The sequence below is a fragment of the Mus caroli genome, unplaced genomic scaffold, assembly GCF_978045245.1.
Source record: "Mus caroli unplaced genomic scaffold, Mus_caroli_1 scaffold_9, whole genome shotgun sequence".
Taxonomy (NCBI): domain Eukaryota; kingdom Metazoa; phylum Chordata; class Mammalia; order Rodentia; family Muridae; genus Mus; species Mus caroli.
In genome coordinates this window covers 92,372,003-92,391,236 of record NW_028227264.1, presented here as the reverse complement: position 1 = coordinate 92,391,236, position 19,234 = coordinate 92,372,003, and the positions used below count along the sequence as shown (strand labels likewise).

The 19,234-nt window shown below is 43.1% G+C and overlaps 1 protein-coding gene across 1 annotated transcript in view; it reads left to right on the top strand.

The window, feature by feature from the left end:
- Cfap54 (cilia and flagella associated protein 54) overlaps window positions 1–19,234 on the top strand; it is a 284,591-nt gene that overhangs the window by 175,943 nt on the left and 89,414 nt on the right. Inside the window, exons 52-58 of the mRNA XM_021174289.3 lie at window positions 7,393–7,495; window positions 8,719–8,866; window positions 9,668–9,825; window positions 9,971–10,147; window positions 10,316–10,442; window positions 16,529–16,684; window positions 19,127–19,232. Coding sequence (XP_021029948.1) covers window positions 7,393–7,495; window positions 8,719–8,866; window positions 9,668–9,825; window positions 9,971–10,147; window positions 10,316–10,442; window positions 16,529–16,684; window positions 19,127–19,232 — 975 coding nt within the window. The remainder of the gene's footprint in view (window positions 1–7,392; window positions 7,496–8,718; window positions 8,867–9,667; window positions 9,826–9,970; window positions 10,148–10,315; window positions 10,443–16,528; window positions 16,685–19,126; window positions 19,233–19,234) is intronic.

Below are 19,234 nucleotides of genomic sequence, written 5' to 3'. Positions count from 1 at the left end.
CATTTGAGAAACTATCAAAGAAAACTGGTTGTAGTTATGTAAAGAGGCCAGTTGGGGGCCCAGGGCAGTGGCTCAGCTGGTCCAGTGCTTGATGTAGCAGCATGAGGACCTGAGCTAGGTCTCCAGAACCTAAGTGGAAAAGCCTGTGAGATGTACTTGTAACACCTGTGATACGAGAGGGAGGGAGCAGAGCCAGGAGGATTCCGCAGGACTTGCTGCTCAGCCAGCCTTGGCAATCAATGAGGCCCACATTCAGTGAGAGCACTTGTTTTACTAAGGTTAAAAAAGCAATAGTGGAAGACCCAGGACATTGACCTTTGGCCTGGAGTAGCAGAGCCCTGTGGCAGAGCAGATGCAGGACCCACAATCCTATAAGCCTACATACTCCTTTACTTTAATTAAATAAAACAGGACAGCGAAGTGACGTTCAAACAGCAATGGAAGTGGGTTTTCCTTTACTAGGACAGACAGACAGTAAAGGAAGCCATGGCAGTCTCTGCACTCACATTTTAGACTTATTTTTTGTACAAAACGTACTATTTTTGTTAATATGTAATGACATATTTTTATCTTAAAATAAATTCAACAATCAATAACTCAATTTCATTAGATGTCGATGGTACTCTTTGGAGTTCCCAATAATTTTATAGATATTAATAGTTTGTAGGGTGAACAGTGGTGCTGAGATCAAACTTGAGCTATGGTAGTTTATAGTGATAATACTTTTATAGCCACCTTTAGGCTGTACTTTATTGAGAGTTATTGAAAATTTATTAATTACAGGCTCATGCTCAGACATTACTCCTAATCATAACTTATTCATCCTGTCAAACTTTGAAGGGCAAAGAAACTTTTAATATATGATTTGCTATAGTGCCCTTTTGCTCAAACTGTATCTGAGGGCAACAGCAACCCTAGAACACACACACACACACACATACACACACACACACACACACAAACACTTTTGGTCATTGCCTTCCTCCTTTATTTATCCTTATATATTCTTTATTCTTTTGGTGTAGCAGATGAGAGAGATGAGTGGCCCCCACTCTCCCTTTTATTGAGAAAGTAATGAGAATGAAAAATTGTAAGATGTCCAGGAAGGAGCTGTCATAAGTAGAGCTTTAACCTGAAGACTCGGCAGATGTGCAGTAGACATATGCCAACTCTGTGCCAGTGTATCAGAACACTCCTGTCTCAAACGCGTGACTGTGGCCCCTGCAGAAATGTTGGTGCTGTTGCCTCTTTGGAGCAGAGTCTTCGTTTTGAGAAAGGTTACTGTCAAGATGAGTGAGTTTCTCTTCTGTGAACTTGACCCCCGCCCCATGAGCTTCTGTTGGGGCACTGCTGAGAGTGTTGAACAATCCCTCTTCCAAATGATGCCTGACATTTCCTGATACTCCTAATAAAATTATGTGTCAAGGAAATTGAAAGGCGCTTTCCCTGGGGTGACAGATAGAGTGAGCCGCATGGATTTCACGAGAATAAACTGACCATTTTTTTTGTCATGAATGTTAATAAGAAATAAATGGGATCAAAGCTTTCCACAGTGTGATTCTCCTTCTGGACTCTTCTTTCAGAGCTCCATTCTTTTTTATGTTGTTCAAGCAGATAGTCGTTCCCATTTTTCTTTGTACTTAAGTCACGGTCTGAAAGTGAAAACATTCAAGCCTTTTGATTTTACGACAAAAATAATGCCTCTTGGGATTTAAGACATTAGAACGAGTCACAGTTCTGCACTTCTCTGTCTACCAAAGTGCAGGAACTTGAAGTTGTTCCATTGTTCAGTTGCTGTTGCTTAAATGCCCGTCCCTGGAGTTCACGTCTTAGTAACGTAACTCTCAGAGGCATAGGCTAACCATGTCTCTCTGTCGTGGCCCGAGCGATGACTGTCCCTGCAGGCGCCTGTGCTTGAACACTTGGTCTCTAGTTGGTTGTGCCCTTTGTAGAGGTTATGGAACCTTTTGTGGGTAGAGCCTTACTGGAGGAAGTGTGTCGCTGGGGGTGGGCTTTGATGTTTTTATATCCTTGCCCCACTTCCTGTTTGACCTCTTTGCTTTGTACATGCGGATGAAAATGGATCAGCCTCTCTTCCTGCCGCTGAGCTCGTCCTACCTGCTGTCCCGCCTTCTCCTCTGAGATGGAGTGTATGTATCCCTGTGCCAAGATAAACCCTGTGAAGGTGTTTTATCACAGCAAGATGAAAGTCACCAATAGAGTCTCCTTTGAGAGATGGTGTCAAGGTAGAGTCCGAACGCTGGTGTTGGTGGCTTTGTAAGAAACAAGCCTGAGTCAAGTAGGTACAGGTTTACTCTGCCTTGCCGTGTTATACTGGACTATGTTATAATGCAGCAGGAAGCCCTCACCAGGTGATGATGTCAGCCTCTAGACCAGTGGCTCTCTCCCTTCATAATGCTGGGGTCCTTTAGTAAAATTCTTCATGTTGTGTTATGTCATTGCTATTTCCCAACTGTAATATTGCTACTGCCACAAATGGTAATATAAGCATGTGATAGGCAGGGTATCTGATATGTGACCCCTGCAAAAGGGTTGTTTGACCCACAGGTTGAGAACTGCTGCTCTAGAACAATGAGCTAAGGTACACTTCTGTTCTCAGTAGCAGGTTTGTTGTTATGGCAACAGGAAAAAAACCCTAAGCAACTGTACAGTTGTAAGTGGGTTAGGACACATTGGTATGTCCCATGTTTTACACGGTTTCTTTGTCACCATTATGCCAAAACTCATGTCATTTCTCTTTATATCAGAACACAGGCCTTGGAATTGGAAGAACCCGTTGAGGGGGCATCACTATCGTCTTCCAGGGTGGTCTAGTTGTGCAGCACCAACCCGTGGGGCTGTCCAGTAGCAACAGGGTACCCCAAAGTGTGTAGCCTTGATCAAGGGACTGTAGGGTGAGTGGCCATGAACTGAGGCCCAGTTAGGCTCCTTGCTCTCGTCTTCATTTTAAACAAAAAGCAGTAACAGTAATCACAGACAACACCTTTGGAAGTAGTCAACAAATGTTGCGGATGTTTTAATGGCCCAGCAGACTCTTGGGAGTTTAATATTCAATAATTGCTAAAAGATTGGAAAGCTGCTTAACAGTTTAGTAAAAAATGAAAAAAAGAAAAAAAATCAATTTGGCTTCTACTACTTTTCTTGCCAAAAGAATAACCCAAGGATGCTGATAATCTAGTTTGTGTTTGCTAAGGACATCCCACTGTAGTCCAATGTCAGCCCTGCTGGGTGGGGGTTTTGGTTTGTATTGTTTACTGCTGTATCCATGGCTCCTAGATTTCTTCCTGGCTCAAAGCAGATACCCAGCATGTATTTCCTAACGAATGAATCCTAATTTAATCATCAAAATCATTCATTTGGATGTGGTTGGAACTGTTATCATCATTCTCATTTTATAAAGAGATTGATAATTGCATTTCCCCAAGATCACACAGCTAAAGCATGACACAGGTGGGCCTTGAACTCTTTCCCCCCTGTGTACAAATTCCTGAAAATTAGGCTATACAAGATGAATTTAAAAGCTTTCATTAACAGCAGAAGGAAACATAATTAAATAGCTGAAGCTCCAAAAACTTATCAAATTAGAATTGAGTTCAAAGGAAAATGTCAACTGATTTAATCTGTAAAATATTTTAATGTTTGTGTGCGTAAGAAACGCTTGCAGCCAGAGCTGGGGAAGTAGCTGTTGCTTTAGTTGAAGGGCATTGGCCTAGAGGGGGCAATGTCCTGGGGAAGCAGCTGTGTTCAGTGGAAGAGCACTGGGCTGGAGTGGGCAAGGGCTAGGTGTGACCGCCAAGCACCAGAAACAAAAAAGCTTGCAGACACAAACTGTACTTGTAAATATAATAGGTCATGTCATGTTTCCTTACAGTCACTGGAAAACATGGCTTGAAAGCTCCTGGTATGAAAAGGTGCAACTCAATCCCACACACCTATTTTTTTTTTTTTTTTTTCAAAAACTGGAAGCTGTAACCAGTCCACAAACACGGGCAAAATCCCCATCCCCTTGGAAAAGTGAAGCACAATGCTTTGGTATAGCTGTCCACCAAATGATTCCATCAGAGAGTTCCTGAGTGTTGCTTGTGTGTGAGTGTGTGTGTGTGTGTGTGTGTTTTGCCTGTGTGCATTTTTGAGCAACACGTGCATGCAGTACCCATGGAGGCCAGAGGGGACACCGAACCCCTGGAGCTGCATTTAGCCATTGGAGTCCTGGGTACTGGTACCAGGTCCTTTGCAAGAGCAGCAAGTACTCCTCCTTATCCACAGGCTCGATTTCTTGTAGAAAGGATTTGTAAAGACATGAAAAGTACAGTAGTCTTAGCAAAGCACTAAAGACTAAGCTTAATAATAACTAGATTTAGGCAACTTTATTTCAAAAGGTACCTGTAGATGAAAATGGATGGTCTGAATACATCCCTAACTCCCAACAGGGACCAGCAAAGGAAGAAGAATTGACCAAACTACTGGCCGAGTGTGCCAAGGATGTGTCTGAAGGAATATGCAGCTGATGAGAGAGAAAAGTTATAAACCTGGGGGTAGGGTGGGGGGAGTTATCCTGCTAAAATAGCTAGTAGTTGGCTTAGCCATGGGTTTATACTCATTACTACTAATAAACTGGGTATAACTGAATGCAAGTGTTGGAATATCTGAAGGATCATAAAGGCAGCAGTTAGTAATGAGCTAGGGACGTTACATAAGATTCAGCTACTGAGCAGGTATGGAAGAAAAGGCACAATTAAAATAGAAAATCCTTCACCTTCTACACCTTGCTTCGTTGTTCCCCTGTGACAAATAGAGAAGTTATGTTTTTACAAATGGATTAATAAAGATGTTTTGAAATCATTTAAAGTCACTGCTATTAAAATCTAAGCCAGAATACACATTTTTCAAATTAGTATGGAGAATCAAAAAAAATTATACTGTACCAGAGACACAAAACAATATAAAAGGGAAAGAGGGGTCAGCAGTATAAAATTATAGAAGAAACATATTATCCAGTTGGTGAGATGGTCCAGCCAATAAAGATACTTGCTGTGCAGGCTTGGCAATTTAAGTGTAATCCCAGAACCCAATAAAGGCAGAAGGAGGGAACTGACTCCCCAAAGCTCGCCTCTAAACTCACATGCATGCCATGGCACATGTGTGCCCCCCATAGATCACCACCACCATTATTATCATCGTCATCATCATCGAATATATTCTGACACAAATGTATAATCACTGAGATGATGTGTATCTTTTAGCATTGCTTATTTTCAAGCAACAGTATCCTAACCTGATGCAACTTAAACAGGACAGGCAATTTTCTGACTGACTTAGCAGAGCAGGGAGGGACAGGCAGAGGCTGGGTGGGGGACTCAGTGAGACCAGGGTGGATACCTCAGGAATGCCCAATCCAGGTCCATGCGCATATTTGTCTGACTCGCTTTGCTTCATTCTGTGCTCATGCCTGGACCCAGGTGATGAGCCAGGACCATGGACCAGCATGGAGGCCCTCACACAGGACCGAGAAGGGAGGCAGCAGGGGAGGAACACAGTGTCCCACGAGGGTGGGAATGTCTGATAGCTTTCTTTGGAGAACTGAAGTCTTGTCATTCAAAGCAACAAATACAAGACGAGAGTATAACCCACAGAGCAAAAAGAGGCCTGCCATTTTTATAAATAAGATGACCAAAGGGAACGGGAAGACATGCTAGGTAGGATGCAAGAGAAGAACCTTGGGCAGGACCAAGAGGACCTTTGATGTTGATGGCCAGTGCACTCAGTAGTGAGACTGACAGTAATGATCATTAATACCACAGCAGGACCCAATGCTACCAAACTGGTTAGAATGAGGAGCTGGTGAGAGGGAGGGAAGGAAAGAGAAAGGGAAAGGGGTGTGGGGAGGGAGGGAGGGAGGGAGAGGAAGGAGGAGGGAGGAGAAGGGAGAAGATGGAGGGAAGAAGGGAGAGGGAAGGAAAGACAGAAGGATAGAGGGAAGAAAAGGGAAAGGGGGAGGGAGAACAGGAGGGAGAGGGGAAAGGAAGGAAAGAAGAAGGGAGAGGGAGGGAGGATGGATGGAGAGTGGGAGGAGAAGGGGGAGAGAGGGAGGGAAGGAAAAAGAAATGGGAAAAGGGAGGGGGAGAGAAAGGGGAGGGAGAGGGGGAGGGAAGGAAAGACAAAGGGAAAGAGGGAGGGGAAGGGGGAAAGGGAGTGGAAGGGAAGACAGAAAAGAGGAGGGGGAAGGGAGAGGGAGGGGATGGATGGAGACAGAGACAGAAAGACAGACAGACAGAGACAGAGACTTTGGCAAACTTACTTAATATTTGGGTGTCCGTTTCCTATTCCATACATTGAGTCAGTAATAGCACCCATGTTGATCTCACAGCACATGTGTGTGGTGCAGTAAGCGACTTAACTCACAAGAATGACACAGTATGGCATCTGACAGGTGGTGGACGCCAGTCATCTGCTTCCCAAGATGTAAATTATGGGAAGAAGGGGAAACATTCTGGCTCCACGGTCAGTGCTAACACAGCGTCTCCCATCTACAAAGCAACATGTTTGCCAAACACCAAAAGGGCTCTTAAAATGCAGTCTGGAAAATGAGCCCGTGTAGCACACATTCAGAGAACCCATGGACAAAAGCTGGCTTTCACACGAGCATCCCCTAGCATGGATGAAGCCAGCTGCGAGCTAGACCAGAAATCATGGTAACTCCAACCCAAGGAAGGAAGTGTACTGACCAGAGTCCAGGGAAGCCTCTGGTAAAAGCCGCCCCAGTGACATCTTGAGGAGTTTGCTGGAGCCATTGTGAGTGAGGACAAGAGTAGGAGAGGAGCTAGGAATCTACCTTGGTCCTCCACCCCGGAGGTAGCAATGGCCACGACATAGGTGAATGGGGTGGAGAGACGAGCGTCTCTCAGATAGTGGCCATACGTTGTGTGTTAAACTGACAGTCTTGATGGATTGAACAGTATGCATTGAAGAGTCAGAGAGCCCTGGCCATGCCTGAGGACTTGGAATGGAATAAGTTTGGCTGCAGGAGGCGGAAGTGGAAGTTTTGCCTTTGATCTAGTTTTTAAATGATGGAAACGTTAGTTATTATTTTTCATCCATTTTTATTGAAAGGGACTTTGTAGTGGTTCATCATCATCATCATCGTCATCATCATGCCTTTGGACTATACTGGTGGGTTTAGAATTCTATGCTGTGATTAAGTGTCATGGTGAGGAGAGGAGAGGACCCTAGTGCTCCAATGCTCCTGAGACAGAGAAAGGAGATGCCTGGATAACCTTTGAGGGTGTGGTCATTTTCATAGAAAGTAGAGGGTTGTGAAATGCCACGCAGATTCTGACCCTGCTAACAGTCAAACCCCTCCCTTGGTTTCAGCACTGCTATCCTATACTCTACACTGAAGCTTCTCCAGGATTCGAAGGTGTTCAAAAAGAAAGTGCCCGAAGAGTCATGCAGCCCCGCCTCTCCAGAAACTTCTGTACGTACGAGTTTAACATCCTGACAAGACGCATCACACCATACACATTACCATAGTGAAGGGCACGGTAGGCAATTGATCAACTATGTGGATGACACAAAATGGGAAGGTCAAAGTAACAGCAAAATCAGCGTCAAACCTGGGTGCATTGGCATCTCATTCACACTCTTTATGGAGGAAGGCCCCTGAAGATCTTTTCAAAAGAGTTGTGATCTCATTTGTGGGCGGTTGAGGGTGGATATAGCCATCTCCCAAAGACACGTGCAGATGTGTCGCTGCGGTAAGTCTCGATATGCCCCCCCGCCCCCCAGCAGAAAGATTTCCCAAGATCCACCCTCCTTCCACTCTTGAGTTTATTACCTGGACAGGGCAAGCAGGACACCAAGTCTTTCCCAGTGGGGATTCCTTAAACTTAGCCTTCCTCATACAGGGCTCCAATGTCTGCCTGACAGCTGTCACAAGCTGTCACTGGACCTAGTAAGGCCACATAACAGCATCAAATCGCTCAGAAGTCTGTATAAAAACATACGTTACACAGAGGGAATCTTAGACATTTCTAATGAAATCACCCATCCCATAACCCAGCAAAGTAATCCTCCAAAGCAGATACCCAGTACTGTATTTCTCATCTTTCATCTCCTAAAAGGGATGTTTAAGAGGTTTTTGATGACATGGAAACTGCTGCTGATATAGTCAAAAAAGCACACCAAATATTCACTGCTATAAAACTGTTTTTATTAGTAAGAGTTTTTACTTCATCTGTAAGAGTATTTTGTTTGCGTCTGTGAGCACCGTGTGTGCCATAATCAGCGGGAGGCAGATACTGTCACTGGATTCCATGGAGAGGAAGTTAGAGGTGACCGTGAGTTGCCATAAGGTGCTGGGAATGAACCCCAGGTCCCTAGCTAGAACCGCAGGAGCTCTTAGCCCATGAACCATCTTTCTAGTTCCACACAAAGCTGCTTTTGAGTAGAAATATATAGAGAAAAGATGGGCCAAAATGTGATGTAAAGTATTAACAGGGGTCTTTGGAATAGCAGAAGGCTTCACTCATTTCTTTTACATACACCTGTGGTTTACAGAATGCTCAGCAATAACTTCTTAATTTAAAACATGATACCATGAAATGCCATCGGGTGCTCCTCTTGGCTCATGCTTAGCTTTAGGCTAGAATCCTGACATTGTCCACTGGGAAGATAACCTCATCTTTTCACGTTCTTTAGACCACAGAAAGTAAAGATGACAGTGAGTTTTTAGACCCCATTTCCCTGAACTCTCGGGAATACTTCAATATTCACCTTTGGCTGAGGTGCCGCTTGATGCTGGTAACTTCGTTCATCGCACAGATTCGCGGTATTGGAATCATGAAAGGTACTTTCTTAATTAATGTGTTTCTGTATGGTCCATTTGACATAAGGGACAGCCAGCATTTTATAGGGCTGTGTCAGTGATAGGGCTCCCAAGTCTCTAGCTTGCTCTCTTTCCAGAATTTAAAGCACAGGCTGTTAAGCAAAAACAGTGATTCCTCACAGCCCTCTGTACCAGACCAAGTGGCATGTATCTTACTGATTTAAGAGAGAGAGAGAATGAGAGAGAGAGAGAGAGAGAGAGAGAGAGAGAGAGAGAGAGAGAGAGAGAGAGAGAGAGAGAGAGAGAGAGACTAAAACACCTTTGCCCAGGTCTCAGGAAGGTGTCTTTGCATAGAGCTCACAAGCCAATAACATAGGGTTCCATTGCTGACCTTCCACTCACCTTCCCATGGCTCTGCATGTCCCTTCCTCTCTGGAAGATGGAGAAACCTTACTGCTATTGGGATCATTATCAGACAGAAATGGACAGAAGTTATAGTCTTAGATAACAGCTTAGCCTCTGTAAAGAGTAGCTCCCGTGGTGACTGATAGCTGGCTAGTTGTGTTCCTACCCATTTCCACGTGTCTGTCCACCTTCCAAATCAAGTCATCTCATGCAATAATATGACTTTTCTAGCATTTGGACTAAACTACTTTGACCCAAATGATAACAGTCCCCAGCCCCCACCCCGCCAACTCTGTGTTTCATGTAATCTATGTTTGTTTCCCTTATAATGTCCCCTTACTCTTTGGTCATTGGGGACATTACACACATGTCCTTTCTTGCTTCTGCATGCATCTCGATTATGCCTGTCCACATTAGAGAGTGAGCTGACAGACTGTCTGAGCCTCATCAATGAAGTATGCACAGAGGCAAAGAGTGCCGACGACACAGAGGTCCTGGCCGAGTTCCTAATGCAAGCTGTGGTCCTGGGCCTTCAGGAGAAGCACTTTAAAGCAGACATCATACAAAAGCTTAAGGTGAGGGGTAGTGTTTGTACTGTGTTTAGGGAAAATCTGTGTTGAATCAATAGGAGGGATTCTCAACCCCAATGAATGGGTGCCTGGCACCACAGCCATAGCTCCTCAATGAATTGGGAAACACAGACTCCTTTTCTCTCAATAGGAAATTATCAGTTTGCTGGAAGGGAGCGAATTCCTTTCTCCCAGATCCTGGTTAACCCTGGCAAAAAGCCTCATTCTGATGGATGACTTAACGAAAGCCGAGAAATTCAAAAAAGCATCTTCAAAAGAGAACAAATTAATTTTCTTGAATCAAGCTCACAGAATTCTTATTGCACAGGTGGGAATGTTTCTGATGGCCATAGACTTGGGACTGTACTTTCCTGCCATCTTCCCTCCCTCCCTCCCTCCCTCCCTCCCTCCCTCCCTCCCTCCCTCCCTCCCTCCCTCCCTCTGTTTCTCCCTCTTTTCTTCCATCTCACTACTGACTACAGTATTTCTTCCCCAGATGTTAACTTTTGGAGAGACCATTGAATTTCCCCTCTCAGATGGTGACTATGCAAGCCCATTACAGCCGTTGAAGAATATCTACCTTCCTCATGTCATGCTATTGGCCAAACTAAAACTGAGGATTGGTAAGAACATTGAAGCATCTACCTTCTCAGAGTAACTGGTGGGAATTTTTAATTGATTTTTCAAGTAAGCTATCATAACTTAAAGGGTCAGTATGATAGGAACCCAAGCTCGACACGCGCAAATAGGTTTCGGTTACTTACCACGTGCTAGACTTTGTGGTATATGGATGAGCTTCGTTTTATGAGCTTAATTACAGCAGTTGTAATATGTGAAACCATTTGCTTTGGACTACTGCGTTTTATCCAGTTGTTCAATCATCTGTAACAAGATTATTTTCACAGTCTACTTTATTGAGAAAACAGAAACACAAGGTATGAGTTCATTACTAAATAATACACCAGTTTTTTTTCTCTAAATTACAGCTTTTTTTTAAATGTTTATGTCAAATTGAGAAAGATTTCAGAGAGGAATATAGCACAGTGTTGTGTCTGCCAGTTATCACTGATGCTGTTATGTACCTGCATCTCTAAAGACAATGCCCATGGAAGAAACATTGTCTTAATGTGTTGATGATAATAGCATGCCTTTCCCCAAAGCTCTGATATCTTGTTTGTGACATTTTAAGCAATAAGTCTAGGTCATCTAAATGTGGGGGACTTTCAGACTCTTTGTATTTTTATGAAACAAGGTGTCTTAAAGGCCTAGTTTCCATATTTTACCATGGTGCATGTCAAGTAATGGATTTGGGGCTAAGAACGCTTTGAATGCCAGGTGCCGTGGTTGTTTTAGGCAGCATAACACAGGCGCTTAGATGTATAGGCTCTCTGCAGGCTAGGAATCTAGCTCTCCTGTGCCTTACTCCTGTGTCAGGGGCCTAGTCCTGTTCCTCAAAGCCCAGCCTCTTGGCCTTGCTCTCAGGTGGTGTCTGCTTCCCAGGGTCGTGGCTTCAGAGATTCATTCCTTCCATCATGCATTATCCACTGTCTGGCTATTGAGATCACCTTTTCCTTTTGACGTTCAGCATGTTAATATGCTTAAATCTTTACTTATAAAAAAAAAGTAGACAGACAGACAAAGGAAAACCATCACCCATTCTGAAGCACCTTATACCCTTCTGATACTGTGATGCTGTGTCCTGCTGCTTCACCAGTAGTGTCTGGGTGCTGTCAGTTCACAAGCTCAGAGAGAAGATGGCAGAGTCTACAGCCAGTGTTTCCCTTTGGGGCATCAGCATGTGGCTGCTCACTGCCCCAAACCAGAAGGGGAAAACAGGGCCCAGCACCTGGAACAAATGGTATGGTTCCCTGTCTCCTCTCTGGGTACCTGGGTGCCACTGGTGTACCACCTGTTGAGGAAGTCAGGAATGGGGCTCCATGGTTCATGGTTTCCTCTCAGGGCGTCTGAGCATCAGGCAGAGTCCAGGGCAAGCAGCATGCAGTCTGACTGGAGCAGCGTGAGTACTGGAGGGGTGGGAGAAGAGACCAGGCCTGGAGTCTTAATGTCACAGCTTGTTTAGCTGAAAGCCTTCCCCGTGGCAGATTTTAAGGAAGCATCTCTCCGAGATGATCCTTGTTTATTTTGGGGGTGGATGTGGATGCGTACACTTTATTTGGGATGAACCAGGGATCATATACCTTTGGGGGGAAGGGCGTGCAGAAGGAAGATCATTGACTGAAGGCTAAGGCTATCTAGATACTGCATTAGCATGGAGAAGAACTCCAGGTGCTCTGCTAGGTGACTGAGTACTCCTGGTCCTCTCCGTTGGTGGTCTCAGAGCAGGCATTGGGAGCTGGGAGGGGGCAGCTCCACTTCTACTATTTCAGATCTCTGAGATTCCCAGGGTGTAAGCACACCCCACCTCTTCAGTTATTATGTCCATCTGGTAATATGGTCCCACATGATCTACATGATACATGGACTTCTGGGCTCTTCAAAGATAGATTCCACCCCCTCTGTTCTTCTTCATCTCCCTTTAACTCCTTTATTCCGTCTTTAACTGTCTTTATTCCGTCTTTAATTTTATTCTTTAACTCTCTTACTTTATTCTGCATTCAGATGACAGAAATCACTGTTGATTGACCAAGGCTCAGTTACAACTCCAAAGTGTTCTTTTCCAATCTTGCCTGCATGGGTCACTCAGTATCTGTCAGTATCTGCATCACTTGTATCTTCTTGGCACTCAGCTCCCTCAACTTGTAGATCCCTGGGCACTGTGTCCTCCCAGCTGTTTTCTCTGGTTTCCGAATCACCACAAAGTCTTCTATTTCTGTGGATTATTTCTTAAATTAATGTTCTCCATTTATTATGGCATAAGAGGTTTCCTGTGCTATGGTCCTGGGAATATCATGAGGGTTTTTTTTCCTTTAAACTATTTCTTCTTTCTCTTAGACATAGTGTTTATAACTTATAACTTCTGAGAATAGACATCCTACCGCCGGGGCAATACTTGCAGCTTCTCCTCGCTTGTCTTCTCGTGGGTCTCCATTTCCCAGCCTCGGTTCTGCTCTGTGGTTGTTGGTTGAATCTTCCCCCCCACGCCCCATTCCTTCCCCAGCAGTCCAGACAATGCTCTCTGCAACCTTGTTTTCCACCCATACTTTTCCTTCACCATGGCAGGTGACTGATGCTCTCTCAGTCCAGCATGAGCATCTTTCATGTGGGCGTGGTCTTTTCTCTAGGGTTTGGTAGGTGCTACTCCATTATACTCACACTCAGTGTTTCCAGTGAGAACCGTAGTATTAGTCTAACTGCTATTTTCTTTTGCAAAAACGATCTGTCCTTCCTTCCCCTAAACTTGTTAGATCTCTTCTTTCAGCTTTGTAGTTCAGGAAATTCACTAGCACATGTCTGGATTCATATCCCCTCTTTATGTTGAAATCAGTTGAGCCCTTGGCATCTGGAGACAAGTTTCTTTCTATCTGGGGAAGATTCCTTCTTAGTTATTGCCCACCCACTTCCTAGATACCCATGTGAAAAATCTGAAGAGTGTCATTTAGCTTCTTTTTAATTCTCTCATTCGGATCCAAAGCCATCGGAGCCCACTTGCCCGAAGTTACCCTAGACTAGGTAGTTTGTAAATAGTAGAAATCTATTGCTCTCATTTCTGCAGAGTCGAAGTCCAAAGCTAAGATTTAACATTCTGCAAGGGTGAGTCTTCATCACACCTGGCTCCTTCAGTTGGTCCTTATGTGATAGATGGGGCAAACTGGCTCTTGCAAGCTGTTATATAGCACACCCAGCCCATTCACCAGGCCCCAGCTTTCACAGTCAGCAGGCAAAGCTTGACCTCTCCATATGCATCCACCATTATTGTTGGGGAGAGGATTTTAACATACAAATGGGAGAGAGCATAAACATGCAGGGAATAATCATGAAGATTAAATGAGAAAAATGCCTCGCTCTCTTGCTGCTGGGACCACAGTACGCACTGTAAGTGTCGATATTTGTCTACACAGTTTATCATCTTTTGGTGATAATTCTATTTCTATAATTTATGATGGAAACTTAATTGAATTTATCTCCTTAATAATTAACATTTTTGGCATTGACCACCCTCTTAAAATTAGCTGATAACTTGCTTTTCTATGTAGGCTCATATGTATGTATATATATATGTGTGTGTGTGTGTGTGTGTGTGTATTCATGCATACATGTATATTGTATATATGCTATTCTGTTACCCTGTCCTCAATCTATGTTATTTCACTCACGCTATCTCTTCTGGAAGCCGCATTTGATAGTCCTCTTTTTGGCTGCTGGGTCGTCTTTCCTGGGCTCTTCTTTTATGTCTCCTTGTTTTTCAGGTCTAGCTGTGACAGTCTTCCCATGATGGTCAGAAGAGCAGGTTTTGCCTGTGTGGCTTGGTTCTGTATCAACTTTTAAGAGTCTCAACTCCCCAGTGAGGCTCCAAGGGAAACAACAAAGGCCAGCTGGCATTTTTGAGCTCAGGAGGTCAGAGGATTCAGTCCATTGTCTCTTGGGAAGTCCAGGAGGCAGCTAGCGACAGTTACCTTTTTCTGGAACTTACAGAGTTCTGCAGGGAGCATTTAGGCTGTCCTTAGGGTACCATTTCTGATCTTTGACATAAGCCTTCCTGACTCCGTTTCTCAGGGTCCTGTTTGCTTGGAGAGCAGAAACCTGGTGATGGCTCTCTCTGTTGTCATCTTTCATCTTCTAGGACCCTCTTTCCTCCTCTACCAGTAGCTGCTCAGCCAAGAGTAGTAGGACTGGACTGGCGAAGGGAGGCCAGCAAGCATATGTTCAGGGTACCTCTCCCCATAGTCCTCCCCTTATCGCTCTTCTCCTTTGATCCACTCTCTGTACTCACCACTGGCACATGAATTTCACTCCGTAAGCCTCTTCGAGGATGAATTAAAGCAACTAGCTAGCTTCTCCTTGTAGCTCAGTTGATGACCACACTCCAGCCATGTCCCCCCTACATATTTAGCCCCACGGTTTGCTTCTTATTTGAGTTCTGCATGAGCTCAGAGCACAGACAGTATAAAAATCAGCTCGGCTTTTCTGACTTCCCAATCTTGAAGATCTGTCACCAGTCACTGACAATGCTGTTGCTTCTTTGGAGACGCATTTGAAGCTGAACAGCTTGCTTCCTGCTATATTATATTAAATACAGCCTTTAAAAACAAAACCACAAGCTCCTTTCTGTCAAAACAATGTCAGCTTCACAACAGTTTTTTTTTTTCTCCCCAGAGTTGGTGTTTACTGGGAAAGGGAACATTTCAATATTATGAAGCACGAAAGGGTCTGCAACTAGCTTTCCCCACAGTTTTCCCTCACAGCATAGGTTGCATCACAGGAATTTGGCTACTTGCTCTTTTTGATCCTTTGTGATAGCCTCTGATAGGAAATATATATATATATATATATATATATATATATACATATATATATATATACACATAAACTTGTTTACTTCTGGTTCTCATACACATACATATAATACATACACATATATGTATATATGTATTATATGTATGTGTGTGAGAACCAGAAGTAAAGAAGATTGTCATCCACTGACCTAGACAACCATGTTGTCTAGCTAGGCTTTTGGGGCCTTTTCAAGATCTGGACAGGCCAGATCCCTGTATCCCTATTCTGCCCCCACTATGCCCTACAGCTTCTTTGCTTGTGACCAGTCATGTGTTGTTTTAACTACCTGCCTTGCTGTTTGTATTCTTGGTTAATCAACTGTACCATGATCTTGCTCTTAGGATACTGTATTGTAGTTTAGAGTGTGGGCCTTGAGGCCAGGCTGCTTTAGGTTCAAATCATGGTCATGTGACCTTGGGCAAGTTACTTACAGCTTTGAGCTATCACCTTGTCTTCTGTCAAATGTTGCCCACTCGGTGTTGTGAATCACAGGGGAAAATCATGTGGACTTCATGAGATGGTACTTGGCATGTAGGGAAACATTTAACAAGCCTTAGCTCTTATTTTTTTCCTCATTTAAATCTAGTACTCAAACATGTAGAAAATATCTTTTTGATGTCAGAATTTGATGTCATATAGAACATAAGCAGTGGTGGCTTATGCCTTTAAATCCATCACTTGGGAGGCAAAGAAAGGCTGATATATGAGTTCAAGGTCAGCCTGGACTACAGAGTGAGTTCAAGGGCAGCATACACAGAGAAACCCTATCTTGTACAATCAAAAGAAAAAGTTTCTTCCATTCAATAATCCTTCCACACAGCCATTAACTATGAGAGCTCCTAAGGAGAATGGCATGTAGCCCTGGTCTATAAAGAGCTTTATGGTGATTACAGAATATTACCTAACGAGCAACTAGTGCATTTCATAGAAAGAAAAGCATTGCCTATTAATATATGCACATCTATTAATAGTGAACATTATACAACTTCCAGATGTCTCTCTGCTAACAGCATCATCTTAAAAACTGAGGACCGGAGAGACTTAGAGGCGATTATTGATTTTAAAAATAATATAGCAGATTGGAGATTTATCAAACATCAAGTTACTGTGGTAGATCATTGACACATTGGCTGCTGGGACTCTGTAAAACATTCATGTCTACTAGGAACTGTGAAGAGAAGTCCACTGACTTAGTGGCTTGCTCCGATCACTGAAGACTTCATTGTTTTGCCTCTACCCAATCGTTTTGCTTTAGGACACACCATGGCCAAGCAGGTATGTTCCAGCAGCAAGAAGAAGGACATCGGTAAGTGGCTGCCTGTTCTTCACATGTTTGACATGGCTTTGAAGGTCTGTAAAGCAACCGCAGCAGAGGAATATGAAGTGGAGGCTGAGATTCTATTTCAGAAAGGTGAGTTGTACCTGGCATCAGAACTGGGATAGAGCCTTTAGAATCAACTCCTCAGCTGTGAAAACCATAGACTTTACAAAGAGCTCTGCAATTACAAGACATGTGAACACTCTGTAAATCTCAGGTTTGGATCCAAGGCCTCTCATTAGGTTTTAGCTAAAAAGAAGTTACTGCTAATTGATATCCTCATATAAAGTTTATAGAGTTTGGTTAAAAAGAACAGCAGCATCGGCCACTTCCCCACATAGTATGTGACTGGAGAGATGACTCAGCAGTTTTAGGAATGGAATGCTCTTACAGAGGGCTTGAGTCTAGTTCCCAGCATCTGTGTTAGAAGGAATTGCCACTTGTAACTCTAGCTCCATGGTTTACAACAATCTTTTCTGGTCTCAGTGGGTGCCTTCACTGATGCTCACATATACGCCCTCTCACATACATAAATATGCACATCATTTAAAAATTAAAATTTTGGGCTAGAGAGATGACTCAGCAGTTAAGATCACTGACTTCTCCAGAGGACCCAGGTTTGATTCCCAGCATGAACATGGCTGTAACTTAAATTCCAGGGGATCTAGTGACTTCTTTTGGCCTCCTCAGGAACCAGGCATACACATGATATACAGACATACATGTACACAATGCCATCTGTACATAGAAAAGAAAACATTAAAAAATTAAAAATAAATCTTTTAAAATGTATACTTGTTAAATAATAAAACTAATTATAGTTATTAATTACAACAATAAAGAATGATTTATTATGAAATGATAATAATACATTTAGTGTTTTCCATTATTTTACTACCTAGTTAAACAGCTTGGTTACTTTCTATAAGTAAGAGATAACATTAAATTAAAGTTTAAAAAACTTTAGAATAGATCCTTTGGAACTTACGGACAGCGTAGTCATACAATTTTACCATAGCCATTGTAGCTATAAGAAAACCACTGGGTAACGATTGCTGCTACTTACTGAACTAGGCTTGCATCGTGAGAGTTAACATCTTCTATGCCAGCACATATTAAGTGAGAATGTCCAAATGGGAACCCTGTGCCTACTCCTCCCCTGTTCCTTTTCCTTCTTGTTGCACAAAAACCTGTGGCTCTTACTCATGGTGACATAGAATTCCCTTCCTGGCATTTCTGCTACAGGGCAGCTGTCTCAGTTCCTGTACTTGAAGGATAGCACCCACCATGATTGCTGAGAGACATGAGAAGGGTGGGCACTGACATGATCTCTAAGTATTTGCAAGTCTTTGTTGACTTTTTAAGAACTTGTTTACAATAGTTTTTTGTCTGTCTGTCTGTCTGTCTGTCTGTACGTTGTTTTGAAACAGGGGATCTCTGTGTAGTCCTGGCCATCCTGAAACTTGCTTTGTAGGCCAAACTGACCTTGGACTCAAAGATCTACCTGCCTCTGCCTTTGCCTCCCAAGTGCTGGAAACAAAGGCACATGCTACCACTGCTCAGCTTTCATTAAGTTTATTCTTAAAATTTAAAAATTAGGCTGCAAAGATGGCTCAGCCATTGAAGGCTCTGCTCACTCCCCCCCCATTATAAAACTTAACACCTTTGCTCTTAATTGACAAAATTATGAACTTTAGGTACAGTATAATGCTTCCATATTTGTATATAGTACAAAGTGATTAAATCTAACTAATTAAACGTATCCAAAACATTTCATTTTGTTGCATGAATTTAGGAATCTAATTCCTTGGCACTTTTAAAGTGTATAATACACTCTAATTATAATCACGAGGCTGTACAGTAGACCACAGAACTCGTCTGTCCTGACTGAAGTGTTACCAGCACCTCCCTATACCAGCAACTAGCACTCTGCTTTCCACCACAAGAATGGAGCTTTCTGGAATTCACATATTAACACAAGGAGCATCATTCAGTGTTCACCTTTCTGTGCCTGGCTGCTTTTGCCTAGCACAGTGTCCCAGGTTCATGTGTGCAAATAGCAGTGTTTCTTTCTTTTGATGCTGGATAATATTATTCATATATACATATACATATCACATTTAAAAAATCCATTTAACCTTCAAGATAGCTCAGGCTTACTCTATCTCTTTGTAGTTAGTTATTAATACTTCTGCAATGAGTGTAAGGATACAGTGAGCCATTTTGGGGTATTTGTGAAATAGACAAAGGCAAGATGTTAGAGGAGAGGAATCATGAAGTAAGAAAAGTAGGCTGTAAGGCCAGTGATGCTGGGAATCCAGACTTTATTGAAATCCTTCCAGACCTTCAGGGGGAAGGAAGCTTTACCTCATCCTGAGAGTATCTTTTATCAGGGACTGACCCAGACCTGCAGAGGACAACTGTTCAGCTTCCAGAGTTTGCGAATGAAATATCTATCTGCTCTTCCATTAAAGATGATAAACAAAATATGGGAAATCATCTTTACACCTGTCTTCCCCCCCCCCCTACTTTCAGGAAGAATAGAGCGTCAAATGCTGATGGAGGAGAAAACACCAATTGCACACATCGAGAGTTTTTTCGAAGCTATTCAAATAAGCCTGAAAAACGATCAGAACTCAGGGT